This window comes from Bombus pascuorum, chromosome 7, assembly GCF_905332965.1.
Source record: "Bombus pascuorum chromosome 7, iyBomPasc1.1, whole genome shotgun sequence".
Taxonomy (NCBI): domain Eukaryota; kingdom Metazoa; phylum Arthropoda; class Insecta; order Hymenoptera; family Apidae; genus Bombus; species Bombus pascuorum.
In genome coordinates this window covers 7,317,817-7,332,796 of record NC_083494.1, presented here as the reverse complement: position 1 = coordinate 7,332,796, position 14,980 = coordinate 7,317,817, and the positions used below count along the sequence as shown (strand labels likewise).

The 14,980-nt window shown below is 30.1% G+C and overlaps 6 protein-coding genes across 7 annotated transcripts; 4 read left to right on the top strand and 2 right to left on the bottom strand.

The window, feature by feature from the left end:
* Window positions 1-1,300: 1,300 nt before the first annotated feature.
* On the top strand, window positions 1,301-4,515 carry LOC132908818 (uncharacterized). Its single transcript, XM_060963170.1, has 4 exons — window positions 1,301-1,422; window positions 2,037-2,170; window positions 2,454-2,666; window positions 3,842-4,515. Exons 1-4 carry the CDS (start codon window positions 1,341-1,343, stop codon window positions 4,259-4,261), a joined length of 849 nt encoding a protein of 282 aa, XP_060819153.1. The 5' UTR covers window positions 1,301-1,340; the 3' UTR covers window positions 4,262-4,515.
* Window positions 4,516-4,539: 24 nt separating this feature from the next.
* On the bottom strand, window positions 4,540-5,900 carry LOC132908819 (uncharacterized). Its single transcript, XM_060963171.1, has one exon. The coding sequence runs from the start codon at window positions 5,552-5,554 to the stop codon at window positions 4,721-4,723; it is 834 nt and encodes a 277-aa protein (XP_060819154.1). The 5' UTR covers window positions 5,555-5,900; the 3' UTR covers window positions 4,540-4,720.
* A 1,512-nt stretch (window positions 5,901-7,412) lies between these two features.
* On the top strand, window positions 7,413-9,119 carry LOC132908816 (mediator of RNA polymerase II transcription subunit 30-like). 2 transcript variants are annotated; one of them, XM_060963166.1, is made up of 5 exons: window positions 7,413-7,585; window positions 7,904-8,042; window positions 8,136-8,546; window positions 8,614-8,870; window positions 8,950-9,119. In XM_060963166.1, exons 2-5 carry the CDS (start codon window positions 7,925-7,927, stop codon window positions 9,046-9,048), a joined length of 885 nt encoding a protein of 294 aa, XP_060819149.1. In that variant the 5' UTR covers window positions 7,413-7,585; window positions 7,904-7,924; the 3' UTR covers window positions 9,049-9,119. The 2 variants fall into 2 exon arrangements, with proteins under 2 accessions (XP_060819149.1, XP_060819150.1); XM_060963167.1 differs by lacking the exon at window positions 7,413-7,585 and having other exon boundaries at window positions 7,760-8,039.
* A 25-nt stretch (window positions 9,120-9,144) lies between these two features.
* Window positions 9,145-9,902, bottom strand: LOC132908826 (gem-associated protein 7-like). Its single transcript, XM_060963182.1, has 2 exons — window positions 9,721-9,902; window positions 9,145-9,347 (listed from the first exon to the last, which is right to left on the bottom strand). Exons 1-2 carry the CDS (start codon window positions 9,848-9,850, stop codon window positions 9,163-9,165), a joined length of 315 nt encoding a protein of 104 aa, XP_060819165.1. The 5' UTR covers window positions 9,851-9,902; the 3' UTR covers window positions 9,145-9,162.
* LOC132908809 (uncharacterized) lies at window positions 9,898-12,843 on the top strand. Its single transcript, XM_060963148.1, has 4 exons — window positions 9,898-9,991; window positions 10,217-10,375; window positions 10,467-11,125; window positions 11,843-12,843. Exons 2-4 carry the CDS (start codon window positions 10,327-10,329, stop codon window positions 12,362-12,364), a joined length of 1,230 nt encoding a protein of 409 aa, XP_060819131.1. The 5' UTR covers window positions 9,898-9,991; window positions 10,217-10,326; the 3' UTR covers window positions 12,365-12,843.
* Window positions 12,520-14,723, top strand: LOC132908824 (uncharacterized). The gene is made up of 2 exons (XM_060963179.1): window positions 12,520-12,852; window positions 13,593-14,723. Exons 1-2 carry the CDS (start codon window positions 12,777-12,779, stop codon window positions 14,147-14,149), a joined length of 633 nt encoding a protein of 210 aa, XP_060819162.1. The 5' UTR covers window positions 12,520-12,776; the 3' UTR covers window positions 14,150-14,723.
* The last annotated feature ends 257 nt before the right edge of the window (window positions 14,724-14,980 follow it).

Here is a 14,980-nt window from a genome sequence, read left to right as displayed (position 1 = left end):
GGTAACATAAGAAAAAGTTTACTCAGCACTCAGAGACAAAAAAGTAATAAGCTAACGGTAGCTACGAATCTAAACGCTTGTTAAACAAACCTTAATATCTCGAATAGTATCTAAGTAACTAATGATATTTAGTATTTAAAACGTCCTACTTGACAAAACCTTTCCCTTGACCATCCTTTTTTCCTTTTTCTTACTTTGACATTAAGATTATAATTATTATTTCCTGTAAAGTAAAATATATTATGTGTAAGTATAAATTTTTATATAATATACATACGTGTATAGTACATACTTTACTTGTATTTATTTTCGCTTATGTCTATTATTAGCTATGAAAATAGAAGGAAAGTTACGAACAAGTCATTCTCTAAATAAGGAATTTTATTAGAAAAGAGTTAAATAACTATTATGATAAATATATGTTTTTATAAATATAATGCTACTTGAATCATAGAAAAATTTAGAAATGATATTACGCAAGAAATATGTATATAGATTTCACAAATAAATTTCATCAAACGAATCTACGATTGCAATTTATTAATACTTATCACGCGTCGATCAATATTGGCCTTCGATTCGTAAGATTTACGCACTATCGATCTTCGAATCGGACTCACTTGAACGATCAGGAAGAAGAAGATTCAAGGTCGAAGATCTCTGGCAGTCTTGCGGGGTACGATTACCTGCGCGAAGAGATCGAATCTATTCTTAACAGCAGCACATTTCGCGAGCGAAAGAGCGCACGAAGGTTTCTTCAACCTTCTCCTTTAACCAACAATCCTACGTTTGAACTTTTCGTCTTTCTCATTTCTAAAAAATGTTTCAAGCGCATAGAACACGAAACTCTGACAGATTATTAGAAAAAAATCGCAGCTACCAAATTATACGTATTTCCAACATACCTTTTCAAATGTTTACAAAAAAACAGAAAACACTCTTGATGGACGAATGATTAACGTTCGTTAATTTATTTTCAAGTGATCGAATTTTTCAAGACGGCATAGAATTTTTGTGGAACACGCAGCTGAGTCTATTAGTCTCTTGTTCAATGAAACAAAATCCTAGTAAGAGGATAAAAATGAATGCGGTTAAGTTACAAAACCCGGTTCTATATACCGGTGAATTTCCTAGAAAACAGCAAGAGAATGTCCGAATAGGCATCGTTGTTGGGTCGTCTCGATTGCCGAAAGTGAAGGAAGATTTGACTTTTTGCTCCGATATTAACGGAACGGCGTTAACCCCGAGGGGCCTCTCGGTAGTACAGACCGAAGGGGTAGAGGGGAACGTAGATATAAAGGAGAGAGCCCCGTGCTCCAGGGGCTTAGTACCGTTCAAAGATGCAGGCTGCTGAGATGATGCGTGGTACCAGGGCCGTCTACGATCTTGTGTTTCTAATATCTCTCTCGATTGCTTATGTCCGTGAGTAGAAGGAATTTTTGAAATTCCCGCGTGAACCAAGCGTGTATTCAAATCTACATGGTGCTTATTATAAATTGTTACGGGGACAAGTGTTAAGTTGTTTGTGTGCCTCTGGGATATTTGTGATTCGAGTAGCGATCAAATGATTAATGGAATTCATCGATATCATGAGAAGCAAGTGTATAAACGAAATAGCTAATAGCGGGCAAAAGTGTGTTGAATATTTGTTTAAATATCGTTCGTCCTTGGTAAACTATGACGGATCGGAGTTTATATTTTGCGCAAAATATTTGTTTACGTTGATTGGTACAATTTGCCCACGAGTTTTCTATTTCATATAATGCTCAAAAATAACTATACGTATGTCGTTTATCAATTATCTTCGTATACTTCTTGAATGTTATCTTCGAGTCTAATAATACAATGTGATTCGCAATTATAAAAAATAAATTACACAAGCATGACACGCGCGAGTATTTTTTGTAATACAAGACTAATGCACGCTGTCACATCAAATTATAGTTTTATAAATTATCGTTTGTCAAAATCTATAACTTGCTTCGCTCTGATATCAATTTACTTTTGATTTTTCATTCGATCCTAATTTCTTCTAGATTCCTATCCACTCCAAGTATTACCTGTCATCCCAGGCTATATTCCGGTTTATATACGGCATGGTGATCAACCATTGGAGGAAATAAATCCTGCGCTAGCCGAGGCATTTCACGAAGGACCGAGCTTATCTAAGGTGACTAATTCATTTGAATAATTCAACGATAAGCAATAAAAATTTGTAAAAAGAGAATTATGATTGTAATAGTTAATAGCATTTTACGAACTAATCCTTCTTTACTGGTCGAAATTAATAAGCACAACTGTAATATCGAAAAGCTACTACAACACAAGTTATTTTTTTAAATAATTCCAACTTTTTATTTCACTCGTTACACAACGAGTAATGCGATCGCAATCGCGACATTTGAATGTAAATTCGTAAAATGTCAAAATTTTTCCTTTAATTGCTGTTACAGAAAATCGATTTAAATAATACTTCTGATTTTCCGGCTATTATTCTTGAGGAAGGCGAAATTAATAAGTACGACGTTCACCCTGTAAAAATTAGACAAATGAGCAGTCGTTTTAATCCTAAAGATGAAAAGAATAGCAAATTAACAGAGGGCGATGTAAAAAGACATCGAGAGAGGCACGTAAAGAAAATAATTGCTTCAAAACCTGTGGTTAAAGTATGAATCTCATTTATTTCGTATGTTTTCATGTTGTTAAAATATAAATCAGAAAAACACCAAAAAAGCATAATTACTTTTTTTCTAAATCATATAATATTGATTAATTTCTAACGCTTTTCTTACCAAAAATGGATATTGCTTCATGATGGTAATCTGCGCATTAACAATGGATGATGCGAGTGAGGAAAAAATATTACCGCCAGTTCGATTAACCGTAGTAATTGCTTTTATATCCTATATATTTTCACCTGACACCTGCGTAAATGGTTAATCTCAGGGAGAGATCAATGACTCATTAAATCGTCTATTATTTCCATTTATTCTATCATAATACATTAATAGCGATAAATTAATACTTTAATGATCATCTCAAATAACTTGAAAAACAAAATTGAACAAAAATTCATTTGTGTAAACCTTTGATCACAAATTACATATATACATATATACACACACATGTACATATTGATTAGGTACATAAACTATATCTATACACTTGCATCGATGGAAGTTATTACTCTTGAGTACATGAAAGGCATAAGTCTAATATATGTTAACAAGAATGATATTCTTAGAATCAATCAAAAAAAGAAATGTTTAGAAGTGCGTCTTTCTCAAACTGGATATGTCAAAACTATATTAAAAAAAATTCATGTTTCATGCTTCATAATTACCAACATTGCCGAGCCTGTTATTGTTACATATACTACGTTATGTGAGAGTTTCGTCTGAAATCGGAACACAAACAAAAATTAAAGTACTTCTAACCATTAATCTTTTTGAAAGAAATAAATTATATCGGTTCTAACGGAACATACAGTTGTAAGAAATATTCGTAAATCCTATCACTGAAGTATTAGAAGAAAATTATAAATTAGTAGTTAACGAACAGTTACGAATCTGTATCGATATATTCTTTTCTATTGTAATTATGAATATAAAATATATACGAAAGATTATAAAACGAAATATGATTTCTTTGTGAATATTCTGTAAATATAAAATATGCAATTGAAGTTAAATTTACAAAGGGCAACTTACAATCTTCATTTTGAAAAATGTTATAACGATTTCACTTAAATATATAACAGTCATCATTCTGTAGTAAAACGAACTCAAAACTATTATTCAAATGTGTGTACAATTGGCAAAATTATTATTTTATTTTTAAGGTTAATCCATTAACTGAAGAAGAAAAAGCAGATCTTGAAAACTTACGAACTGATATTGGGGAAGGAATAAAAAATTTAGATAATATACACGATTCCAATTTGCATCTTTTAACATCGGTTTTGGACAAATCGAATCAAGAAACTAACGAACGAATTTCTAATGGAATTAAATTAAACGATCAAATCATCACCGACGATTCATCGTCAATATCTAAGGATCTTGCGCAACATCTTACCGAAGAAAGTCATCCGACAACTCAACTCACGATAAATGATAAACCACCTGTCAAGGAACAACCACTTTCGAATGTTTCGTCCAATGTTCAAAAAACAATCCATTCATCAAAAACGTTACCGACACCAGAAGAAGGACGAACAGAGAATCGATCTAGGAAATTCGAAGTGAAGATGATAATATGATCGGATTTAAGATAATAAGTTGATAATATAGCATTTATAGTGAGATTTATTTATAGCGATATGAACAATGTAGAATTATGTGATAAAACTTGTCCAATGGATTTTAAGATTCAAATGTTTACCGTCAAGTGTTACAAATCGAATTATAATATTGTGTACTATGTATTGTCGATCTACGAGAATACGTCACACCTATTATGCTCGAATAAAGATATTTCGAAGATAGGATACAAAATAAAATGGAATGCGAGCTATATTCGAATTACATTTATATCAAATATTTTAAATTACATTATAAAATTATTTAATTTCCTTTCAATTGCAATAAAGATGTAGTTATTGATATAATTACAATTATCATATTTACATGTATTGTGTACCTAACAAAAGATAATGAATTCAAAATTATCACCGGGTATTTGAATCTTCTATGAAACACGATTATTTCTTGATAATCTCTTAAAGGCTTTCTGATTGATCGACTTTTCCTTCATTAGGGATATTTTTGTGCGTTTCTATCCTGTAATTATTATTAATGCGATTTAAAATAAGTAGAGCAGGTACCACGTCAAATCCATTAATTCTAGACATTTTCGGAGCAAATTTTATATTTTTAAATGTATTTTCCTCAATCTTTACATCCAAATATGTTCGTCGATCATGAAGAAATCTTTCACTCGATAAGATGAACGTATTATTTCCAAATACACAAGCAAAAGCTGGTAAATTCTGCTTCACTTCTGGTATATAAACATCGTGAACTGCTCGACAATGGACGTTCGATGATTTCATCTGTTTCTCCGAAGAATTCTGAAAATATTTGTCATCGTTTCGATTTATGAAATTGACCCTTAACTGTCCTTCCTCCTTTATTTCTTCGTTAATTTTTGAATTTCTGGCGTCTTTTGACACACTGTCAAAAATATTTGATTTTAAACTGTGATGCGTCGAAGGCTGACTTAAACTAGCCACTTGAACTTTAGCAATTTTCGACAAAGAGAATATTAAGCACAATTCCTTACTTTCATGTGGGCATATGTGCTTGCTTTCACTTAAAAATTTCTGTTCTTTTTCATTACAATTTCCAATACAAGTAGTGTGATTTATTTTTCTATTTGAGCGTTCACTTTTGATTACCTCGGAGTCGAAGTTTTCATTTATGTTTTGATCTTGAACCCTCGAAGCATTATTTGAAATATTAGATTGAAAATTTCGATTTCCAATCGTCTTGTTTTCAACACATAGAATAAAGCTGAATAATATCACAATGAAAAATAATGATTTGCGAGGCATCGTACCGGAGATGACCAACTTGCCACTGTTATTTTTCGTTCACGTATCTTAAAGCGTCCACTAACAGTCTGCGACGAGATAGATACTGACTGTGCCAGAAAAACAATGTGAAGGCAAAGGCAAGCAAGGTGCATGGGGACTGAAGATTGGGCCGTTATGTCTACTGTGTTCATTTCGTGCGCACTGACCTTATCTCCTGTTTGGACATTGTTCGAATACCATTGAATTTGGCCCTATGTATCTTTCCAAGAATTTAACATCGACTTTGATCCTGCGTTCTGAGGGATGTTTCTTTATTCTTCTCTAACACATAATCGTTAGTGCACATCTATACTTAAATGCAGTATTCTTAAATGTAGACATATTGTATAAAATATTATTTATATAATTTTAAAATACAAGTGAAAAGAAATTTAAAATATACATATTATGAATGCAAATAAATAAAAGCGTATTTAAATTTTGTTGTAATAAATTTGGAATTGAATTTATCGCCAGGTATTATAATATCCATGTTTATTATAATAATGTTATATTACAGTATTTTGTAACATAAAAATTTTTGATAGTTTAAAAATAAAAGAGGTATATATTACATTTTGTATTTGTAAATTATATTCACATAAAATTCTTAAAATATTAATGTTATACATTTACGTATGTATAATGGAAATTTTGAACAGCAAAAAGTATAACGTATACTCACTTACTAGATTCTCAATGCACGTATATTGTGAAATATACATGAAAATAAACTAGAAAATATAAAGTCTGTAAAACGTAAGTATATGTATATATTCTTATTATAAATAGTATTATATTCTAAAGATACAGCTGTATATTATATATACAATGACGGGCGGAAGAAAGTTTAAAAGATATCACTTTATTATAATTTTAAGAAAGAAAATTCTATTCTACAAAAACAATGAATAAATATATTTCAAAATAGACAATTGTTACTAACATAGTGAAAACTACCGTCCTCACGCTCATACTATATTATTGCCACTATTGATTACAAGAATTTATATTTACGTAACTCTCCCTGTAAAAATTGTATTTTAATAAGATGACCTTTCAGATTAATATCGTATTTTATTTACATTATTTTTTAAATACAATATAATAACAGAGAGGAAATGAAAGTGCTCACGCTTATGGTTCTGGTTGTTCCCGGACTAGTGCTGCGCCATGCGGCGAAGTGCTGAAGGTCGCACAAGCCAGCATATACAAAACCCTATAAAATTAGGGATGTGATCTATTTGATTGTACGCTAGCATAGACAAGAACCTATTAAGTTTAACGCTACAAGAACCCTTGCATTTTAGCATTTTAATGGTATTTTAGGATTCAGAATAACACAATTACATAGTCCTTTTTCGATTCAAGATCGGATATCGATAAGCGAACAGTACAGTAATAAATCTTTTATATTATTGGCCCTTTTTTATGACATTTTTATCAATATGCCCGTAATATTTTGTAATTAAAATGATATGGTATTGTAAGCAAATTTCAAGGAAATATAATCTATTATTTATATAAATGCATCCTAATTTATCGAAGACGCCGCATTTATTTGCGATGGTTTCAGATAGAAAAGTAGATATGAACTTTTCCGCAGAATCGTACAATTAATTAGGTTTTTGTAGCATGGAACTCAATAGGTTCTTGTCTGCGTTAGTATGTAACTAAACAAGGCAGATTCCTAACTTTAAACTTAAATACATAGATTCTTGTATATGCCAGCGTGTGCCACCTTCAGCACTATACGCATGGGGCAGCACCTGTACTGTGAAACAATCAGAAGTACGGGGGTGAGCACTCTCATCTCCTCTCTAGTTTTATTGGAACGCGTCGTGATCGCTGACATTATGTGCGCAGTACAGATGCGCGATGTGATGTCAACAACGTATTTGTAAGATGTAAATTGTGCCTTTTACGTTGCACATGTTAGTGGAAATGTGCATATTTTATTATTGTTTCTGTGCTGATGGCGTGATTCTGTAATTTTGGATTTATTACCAAGTAAGAAACATCATATCGTAATAGAAAATATTGATTTCGAAAATTAATATAATTTGTGATTTTTAGGATTAGCATTTTAATGATTATTTTGCTTCTCACATTTGAAGATAAAATATCAGCTATTTGAAGAAAATTTTTTAAATACAAGTGTTGTCCGGAACTGTAATATATATATATATATATATATATACAAATATATATATATATAGCCAAAATATAGTATTAGAAGGGTACTTAACCTAACAATTTTCTAATTATTGCCTGAGTTGCTTTACACTATCACACATTTACACCCAATTTAATTTTTCAAATTTAAAGTTGTGACAAGATCGAAATAACATGGCTGGTCAGCAACATCCATTTCCATCTGGGTTCCCTAGTGTACAACAATCTGCAATGAGAACGCAGTTTGGCGGAGGGCAGATGGTATCGGGCTTAATGGGGCCACAACAAGGTAGTAAGTATAATGTGGTATAAGTATTAGTTACAGAAAGTGACCACGAGGCAAATATTAAAGGAATACAGTAATATTAATACAAAATATTGATAGGTATGGTAAATCCACAACAATTTGGAGTTGGTGTAGGAGTCGGAGTTGGTGTAGGTGGAGTAGGCTCCAATACTATGGGTATGCCCAGTGCTCAACAAGTATTGGCACAACAGCAACAACAACAACAATCAGTTGCAATGCAACAACAAGTACAACAGATGCAACAGCAACAATTACAATTACAACAACAGCAACAAGCTGCAATGGTACAACAGAGTAATCAAGCAGGCAACCAAGCTGCGACACAACAAACTCCCGTTCCACCTACGCAACCACCACCTCAACAACAACAACACAATAAAGAATTTAACACTGCTAGTTTATGCAGATTTGGTCAAGAAACTGTACAAGACATTGTTAGTCGCACCCTGGAAGTCTTCCAAACATTGAGAGTTCTTCAACCCCCAAATGGTATAATAAGATTACTTAATTGTTTTCAATATACATTCAATTATGTCACACAAAATTATAATTTTAGGCATGGCACAAGGTGCAAATTTAGCTAATGAAAAAAAGAATAAAGTACAGGAACAATTAAGGACACTTAAGTTATTATTTAGACGTTTGAGAGTAATTTATGAAAAATGCAATGAGAACTGTCAACTTCAAGGTATGGAATATACACATATAGAAAGTCTAATTCCTTTAAAAGAGGAATGGGATATGAAATCCGATGAGAAGAAGACTTCTGAAGCTTATAGACTTGCTTGTGAGGAGAGCAAAGAGATTATGGAAGTGAGTATAAACATTAATATGAAATATTGGAAACAAATATTTTTTTCATAAATTAAAATGTTATATTTAATTTTTTCAGCAAGTGGTATTAAAAAATAGACATCTCAAAGAAATCATTGATCACTTAAGACGTATTATCTCGGAAATAAATACAATGTTAAATATGCGTCGTTCGTAAATTATAAAATGTAAATAATATTTATATAAGTTACTAAAAAAAAAGTTGAAGAATAAAAGTATTCTTTCCTAACATAAGAGAGTTAATATTACTTACTTGTATTTTGAAGCTTTACTATTTTTTATTAATATCATGGATATTTAGATAAATAATGTCACTTGCTCTTAAAACAGCTTCTGGAATTATGCCTAATGGTGTTTCCAAGTTTCGTACATACACTTCTAAACAATCCACATCACAACCTCTAAATTGAGCAGAAACCCGTGTATTTTCATACAGATAAAACTCTGCTTGTTTACCTATAACAAATAATTTATAATTACATGATGAATCTTTTCAAATAATTCTAGTTAGTCTTAAAATATATATAATAATGATTCTAACTGTAAATTTATCGTGTTGCTTTGTGTTTCATATTCCTAAATTGTTTTATTTATAATATTTTCGACATTAAGAAAATTAATAATTTATGTACATTCGCGCATTAGGCTATGTTATTTTTTGATACTGGCGCCACATTTGAGCAATTTTATACTCAATTGCTTTGACTTCCTGGAAAGCTGTTATTATAAAAATTTAAACAATATTATGCGTTTATAGGAATGTTAAAATAACATTTTTTTATTCGATTGAAGAAAAAAGAAATAGGTTTGAAAAAGTGCAATTTCATACCAACAATTCCAGTAATTACACGAAGAAATCGTTCACGCAAAAATGCACGTGCTTCTTGCTTTTCAGGAGTCGCAAATTCCACGTTTATATTGTCGTTCAAATGTGTACTATCTTCAACTGAACCAGTCATTTTGTCTGAAAATTTGTTGATTCGTAAAAGGACTTCTATGGCGGAACTAAAGCTGCACGATATACATATATACAGATAGTGTCGCTACAATGCCCGCCAAATTTAAAAACTAAAATAATGTCGCAGCTTAATATTATGCTTGTATATTATTTCTTAAATTATTATTTCTATTAAAATAATGTATTTGTGTAAGTAATGAAAAATTTAATAAATAATTTTAATAATTAAAATTTTTATATTAAGGAAATTTGATATTATTGCTATAAATAATAATGTTAAAATTAGATATTTAATATGTATAGCAAAAACCCACATATTTTAACGAAGAAACTTAGACACAATTAACATATTTTCGACCATATCTAGAAAACACACTTTCACAAGATAAAAGATGAGGGCAACCCGCAGGTTTTGAATTTTGTCAAATAGCTTCCTCAGTTTCTTCTCATTCTTGTTCGGAACATCAAGCAGTAACAATGAATTTCTCGATCTTTGTGCTTTTAACTGTATTTATTAACTGCAGTAGTAAGTATTTATATTTATATTAAATATAAATAATAATAGATACATTTACATTCCAGTGGAATTGTATCATTAATTATTATGTTTTATTTAGGAATACGTTACAGAGTTACAGCAACGACAGAAAATTTAGAAGTAATCCATAGATCATTAAGAGCAACAACTACAGATAGTGATAATATCCAGATGCCAGAGAAAGAAATTTCTCGGATGGATACGTCTTTGAAACAAAACTCGGTTACATTACAAGGCTTAGAGAAAATTGCGAATGTGAAGATTGACTCTTCGAACAGGAAATCTAAAATTTTAAGGAGCTTGGCTTTTCTAGCTGGTTTAAGCGTTGGTGGTTTAGCAGGTGCAGCATCGTCCGATGTAAAAACCTATACCAAATTGCCACCGTTGAGTGTGAATGTTGGTGCTTCTCGAATTTCACCTCAAGTTGCTGCAATTTATAATCCTTATCCTTACGTGTCGTATCCTTATATATTAGCCACTCCTTTCGGAATTTATCCTTTATGGGATCTACTACGGTCACAGTCAATTAATGGGATACAAAACAATTTTCAACCATTAACACAAAATCCGCAAGTATTGAATTTGTTCGATAACAAACCAACTGATTTGTTAAATAATAGTGACGAATATGTAGAAGAGGCTCAGAAAATTGAAAGCATCAAAACACCGAACGACACTGAAGATACTGACAAGAGTGTAGAGTCCCAAGTGGAGGGCGATCGGAACGCGGAAGAGAAGGTAAGGATTTGGTAAAGTGAGCAAATAGAAATTAGACCAGAAAATTATCTGATATTTCATTTTTCATGGCATTTAATTTAAAGAGATATAATCATCATTTTAGTATACGCATTGTGTACGCATTTTCGATAAATATGTTCATACATTTAAGTATGTGTTTAACTTTTATTTGCGCCATATAATGAACTGAAATATCACTTTAATACTTATACATTATATGTATCAACCTTATTTTTTAAAAATTTATCATTTAATGAAAATTAATTTATTTATGCGTTTATAAATTATTATTAAAATATTTAAAAAGTATTTACAATTTTTTGTTAAATTTTGTTATAATTGTAAACATCTAACAATTAGTATGAATATTATAGGAACATTACGTATATAAACATTGCTGACGTATTATTTCATATAAATATGTTCAATCACAAGTACGAAAAATGAATTTAAGCTTAATTTCTTGTAGGTTACTGAATAATGTCCTGCTTTAACCAGTAGTTTCTGCAATACTTTATTCGTATTACTATAAGTAACATATAGGAAGATTACATAAAGTGGTGTAACAGATTAAAAATGAAAATCAAGTTTCAATAGATATCATTATACATACATTATAAAGCTGACTTTTGTTATAAGAAAATAAGAGAAATATTTAATTATTTATATAATTATCTCATTTAATATAATTTATAACACTATCTCATTTGTTAACAGATACAATCATCTCCTGCCATTGCGTGCATTATGCGGAAAGGAATTAATACGAAACAAGGCAACTTGGTGAAAGATATTGTCAAAGAACGTGAAAATGCTGGTAGTTCATTAATGACATCGAATCTACAAACTATAAATAAAACTATGGTTTCTCAAATTCCAATGACAATCAATACTACACAAAATTCAACAATGAATAACAATCAAACAAATCCACCTTTTTATGGCTATTATGAAGGATATCCACAAAACATAAACCAAATCGATTTTACTACTGAATCGTACGAACATAAATATCATGATTACGAACATACTAATTACAATTTACCTTCTTATGACAAACCTGTGAATTTTTATTCAGATAACAGATATAACTATTATTCCGTACCACCTGTTGATTCTTATCCGTCGAGTCAGTTTCATCAGGATTCCGAATATCCACCTAACGACTATAAACGATTTTTCTATACATCAGATAATACACCACCATTTACCAATACTGATTTCAGACCTGTAGCCTAGAATCATTGTAACGTATAAACCACGTAACTATGTAAATGCTTATGATAGAGTAATATGCTAATAAACAAAATATTTTATCCTCCAATTAATGAAATAAATTTCATGATATATTTTTAAAAGATATAATTAAATGTATAATATAACATGTATTCAGTTACATAAGTGTTAAATGATTATTATTGGTCGGTAGAATGACTTGTATGTATTGTATGATTTGTCTCTTAGTATACATACGCATGTATATGTCCTAGTTGAGTGTAAATAACTATGTCCTTCATGTGCTATACTAACAATGTATTGTGTATCTACGTTGGATAGATCAGTAATAATTATGGATTGCTTCATTACATTCCTTTAACGGACACGTTCTCTTACAATTCAAAGAATAGTTTAGAAAACATTACTACATAATATGTATTGTGAAAGAATAAAAGTATTTCTTCTACTATTTCTTACTTCAATACTTGTATATTATTATTGCGGAACAAGTAAGTATTACTGTGCATGTGATATTTCTATTCGATAATGCAATTCTATGATTACAGATGCTATTAAGCATTAAGTATTGAATTGTTTGAAAAGTTTATAGTGAAACGTACCTTTATGGAAATAGCATTTTTATTGAATATTGTACATATTACCTTTTTTCAATTACAATTTACTACTTGTTTGTTCGGAAAACTTTCGTTTTTTAAGAATAACGGATTCATTCAAACAGTTTTTATAGGTTTTTAGTGCCTGAAATTTTGTGGTAAAATATATTATGAAATAGATGGATAGAGTAAATAGGATAGAAAAAGTCCAACTAAGATTCAACATTTTTTAGTTTAATAGTTTAACTATTGTTTTTTAAAAAAATGATACCTCTTTCATTGACGATTAATACTGATGATTGATTGATTTTTTATTTCTTTGCAATTATTGTACTTAATAGCGAACTGGGAGTAAAACTGAATTTTATATTTAAACAGTCAGAACTGCTACTAACAACCCAATAATATAAATAACATTATACAACTTTGAAAAATTAACATATTCATTTTGAATATTAATGAAATACAAGATTTTATATTCTTAAATAGATAAACTGTCAAAGATTATAATTATCATATAATATTTCTATTGAAATTAATACTAATATTGCATTACAAAATAAAAAATTTTCATGCAACTTCTAGTATCATAAAGTAGAATAGTTGTTTTATATTAACAATATTTATGTTTCTAGACATATATTCAATAGTAAATGATCATGACGTCAATATCTCATCATTGGAAACCATGACACCTTCTTTATCAGCTAGAGAAGCTAATGACTCTTTTATGAAGTTGAATAGAAAAAGGTATTATACACGCGAAAATTCTGAGAAAGGATATGAAATACATGCAGGAACATATAATCGGACGAATATATGGTCTTTCGATAAAGACACGAAGCAATATAAAAATAGGAATGTGATTTTGGAAGTGAATGATAAAACACAGTCTTCGCAATCATTTAGTAAATTTCTGACTCAAAGAATTGCATATAATACAAATGCTAATACGAGGGAGAATTTGCCGAAGAATAGTCAGAAAAAGGTGAAAATACTGAGACATGCGTTGTTCATTAACAACTTATCGAATCAAAATGAAGATAATGGTTATTCCAAGAGTATGAATAAGAAAAAAAAATATTGGGTATCATTTCAGGATGAAGATGAATCAAATATAATGGAATTAATTATTTTTAATATAAATCATGGGCCAAATGTCTATCGCTCATACAATAATTATTCACATTGATACTGATCTTTATATTGTGTTCAGTTTTTTAAATTTATTAATTTTATTAATTTATTAAATTTATTAATTTTTAATTAATTTAACAGCATAACCTATAATTATTTTATAAAAGCAGCACGTTCTTAAATTTTACATAGATCTTAAGCTGAATTATAGACTTTTATGATTTATGACGTGTGATTTATGATTGTTTATTTTTTAAATACTCTATTCCTATATTAAACGAAGAAGTATTTGTTTTACAATCATCAAATTATCTTTCTTTAACATTTTGTAACTGTATTGTAAGTAATGTACCTAAATACTGTGATATAAATACTGTTAACCAAGTGTTTTTTTGAAATAATAATTTCCAGAATAATTTCTTTTCATTACATTTACAATATCTCTATAATATAATAATATACGCTTTTGGTAATATAATTTACAAATTGAGAAAATATACCTACTGGTTTTTGTGAACTGTAGATTGTTTGAACAATTAATAAAGTCGTTGTTATAATGTGTAAGCGGAAAGTTATTGCCAGTTGAAAATTACCTTTCTGTACAAAATCTGACAATGATGCAAAATAAATCGCAATTCTTTTTAATTGTCGCTTAATCGGCAAACTCTTCTGTCAGTCTACCAATCGGACAGCGTGGTTTGCAGGGAAGAAACCTGTTTTATTTTCGGACGAGTTTGGAGGGCTGGGCTTCTCGTCTATTTCGAGAAGGCCGCTACTGCTGGTATTGTGTTTCTAAAGACGCGAATACTTTGCAGCTTTTACGAGTGGTTTTTCACAAAGAAAATTTATCTGTCCTCTGATCTTTATTATTCATTCAATTAAAGTG

What these genes read in the sequence shown, in the direction of transcription:
- LOC132908824 (XM_060963179.1), top strand. Translation starts at nt 12,777, where the DNA reads ATGTATTGTGAAAGAATAAAAGTATTTCTTCTACTATTTCTTACTTCA. An exon ending in ATATTATTATTGCGGAACAA is followed by an intron (nt 12,853 to 13,592) that starts GTAAGTATTACT and finishes TTATGTTTCTAG; the next exon opens with ACATATATTCAATAGTAAAT.
- LOC132908816 (XM_060963166.1), top strand. Translation starts at nt 7,925, where the DNA reads ATGGCTGGTCAGCAACATCCATTTCCATCTGGGTTCCCTAGTGTACAA. An exon ending in AATGGGGCCACAACAAGGTA is followed by an intron (nt 8,043 to 8,135) that starts GTAAGTATAATG and finishes AAATATTGATAG; the next exon opens with GTATGGTAAATCCACAACAA. An exon ending in AGTTCTTCAACCCCCAAATG is followed by an intron (nt 8,547 to 8,613) that starts GTATAATAAGAT and finishes TTATAATTTTAG; the next exon opens with GCATGGCACAAGGTGCAAAT.
- LOC132908826 (XM_060963182.1), bottom strand. Translation starts at nt 9,850, where the DNA reads ATGACTGGTTCAGTTGAAGATAGTACACATTTGAACGACAATATAAAC. An exon ending in TGTAATTACTGGAATTGTTG is followed by an intron (nt 9,348 to 9,720) that starts GTATGAAATTGC and finishes TATTTGTTATAG; the next exon opens with GTAAACAAGCAGAGTTTTAT.
- LOC132908809 (XM_060963148.1), top strand. Translation starts at nt 10,327, where the DNA reads ATGAATTTCTCGATCTTTGTGCTTTTAACTGTATTTATTAACTGCAGT. An exon ending in TGTATTTATTAACTGCAGTA is followed by an intron (nt 10,376 to 10,466) that starts GTAAGTATTTAT and finishes TGTTTTATTTAG; the next exon opens with GAATACGTTACAGAGTTACA. An exon ending in ATCGGAACGCGGAAGAGAAG is followed by an intron (nt 11,126 to 11,842) that starts GTAAGGATTTGG and finishes ATTTGTTAACAG; the next exon opens with ATACAATCATCTCCTGCCAT.
- LOC132908819 (XM_060963171.1), bottom strand. Translation starts at nt 5,554, where the DNA reads ATGCCTCGCAAATCATTATTTTTCATTGTGATATTATTCAGCTTTATT.
- LOC132908818 (XM_060963170.1), top strand. Translation starts at nt 1,341, where the DNA reads ATGCAGGCTGCTGAGATGATGCGTGGTACCAGGGCCGTCTACGATCTT. An exon ending in TCTCTCGATTGCTTATGTCC is followed by an intron (nt 1,423 to 2,036) that starts GTGAGTAGAAGG and finishes AATTTCTTCTAG; the next exon opens with ATTCCTATCCACTCCAAGTA. An exon ending in CTTCAAAACCTGTGGTTAAA is followed by an intron (nt 2,667 to 3,841) that starts GTATGAATCTCA and finishes TTTATTTTTAAG; the next exon opens with GTTAATCCATTAACTGAAGA.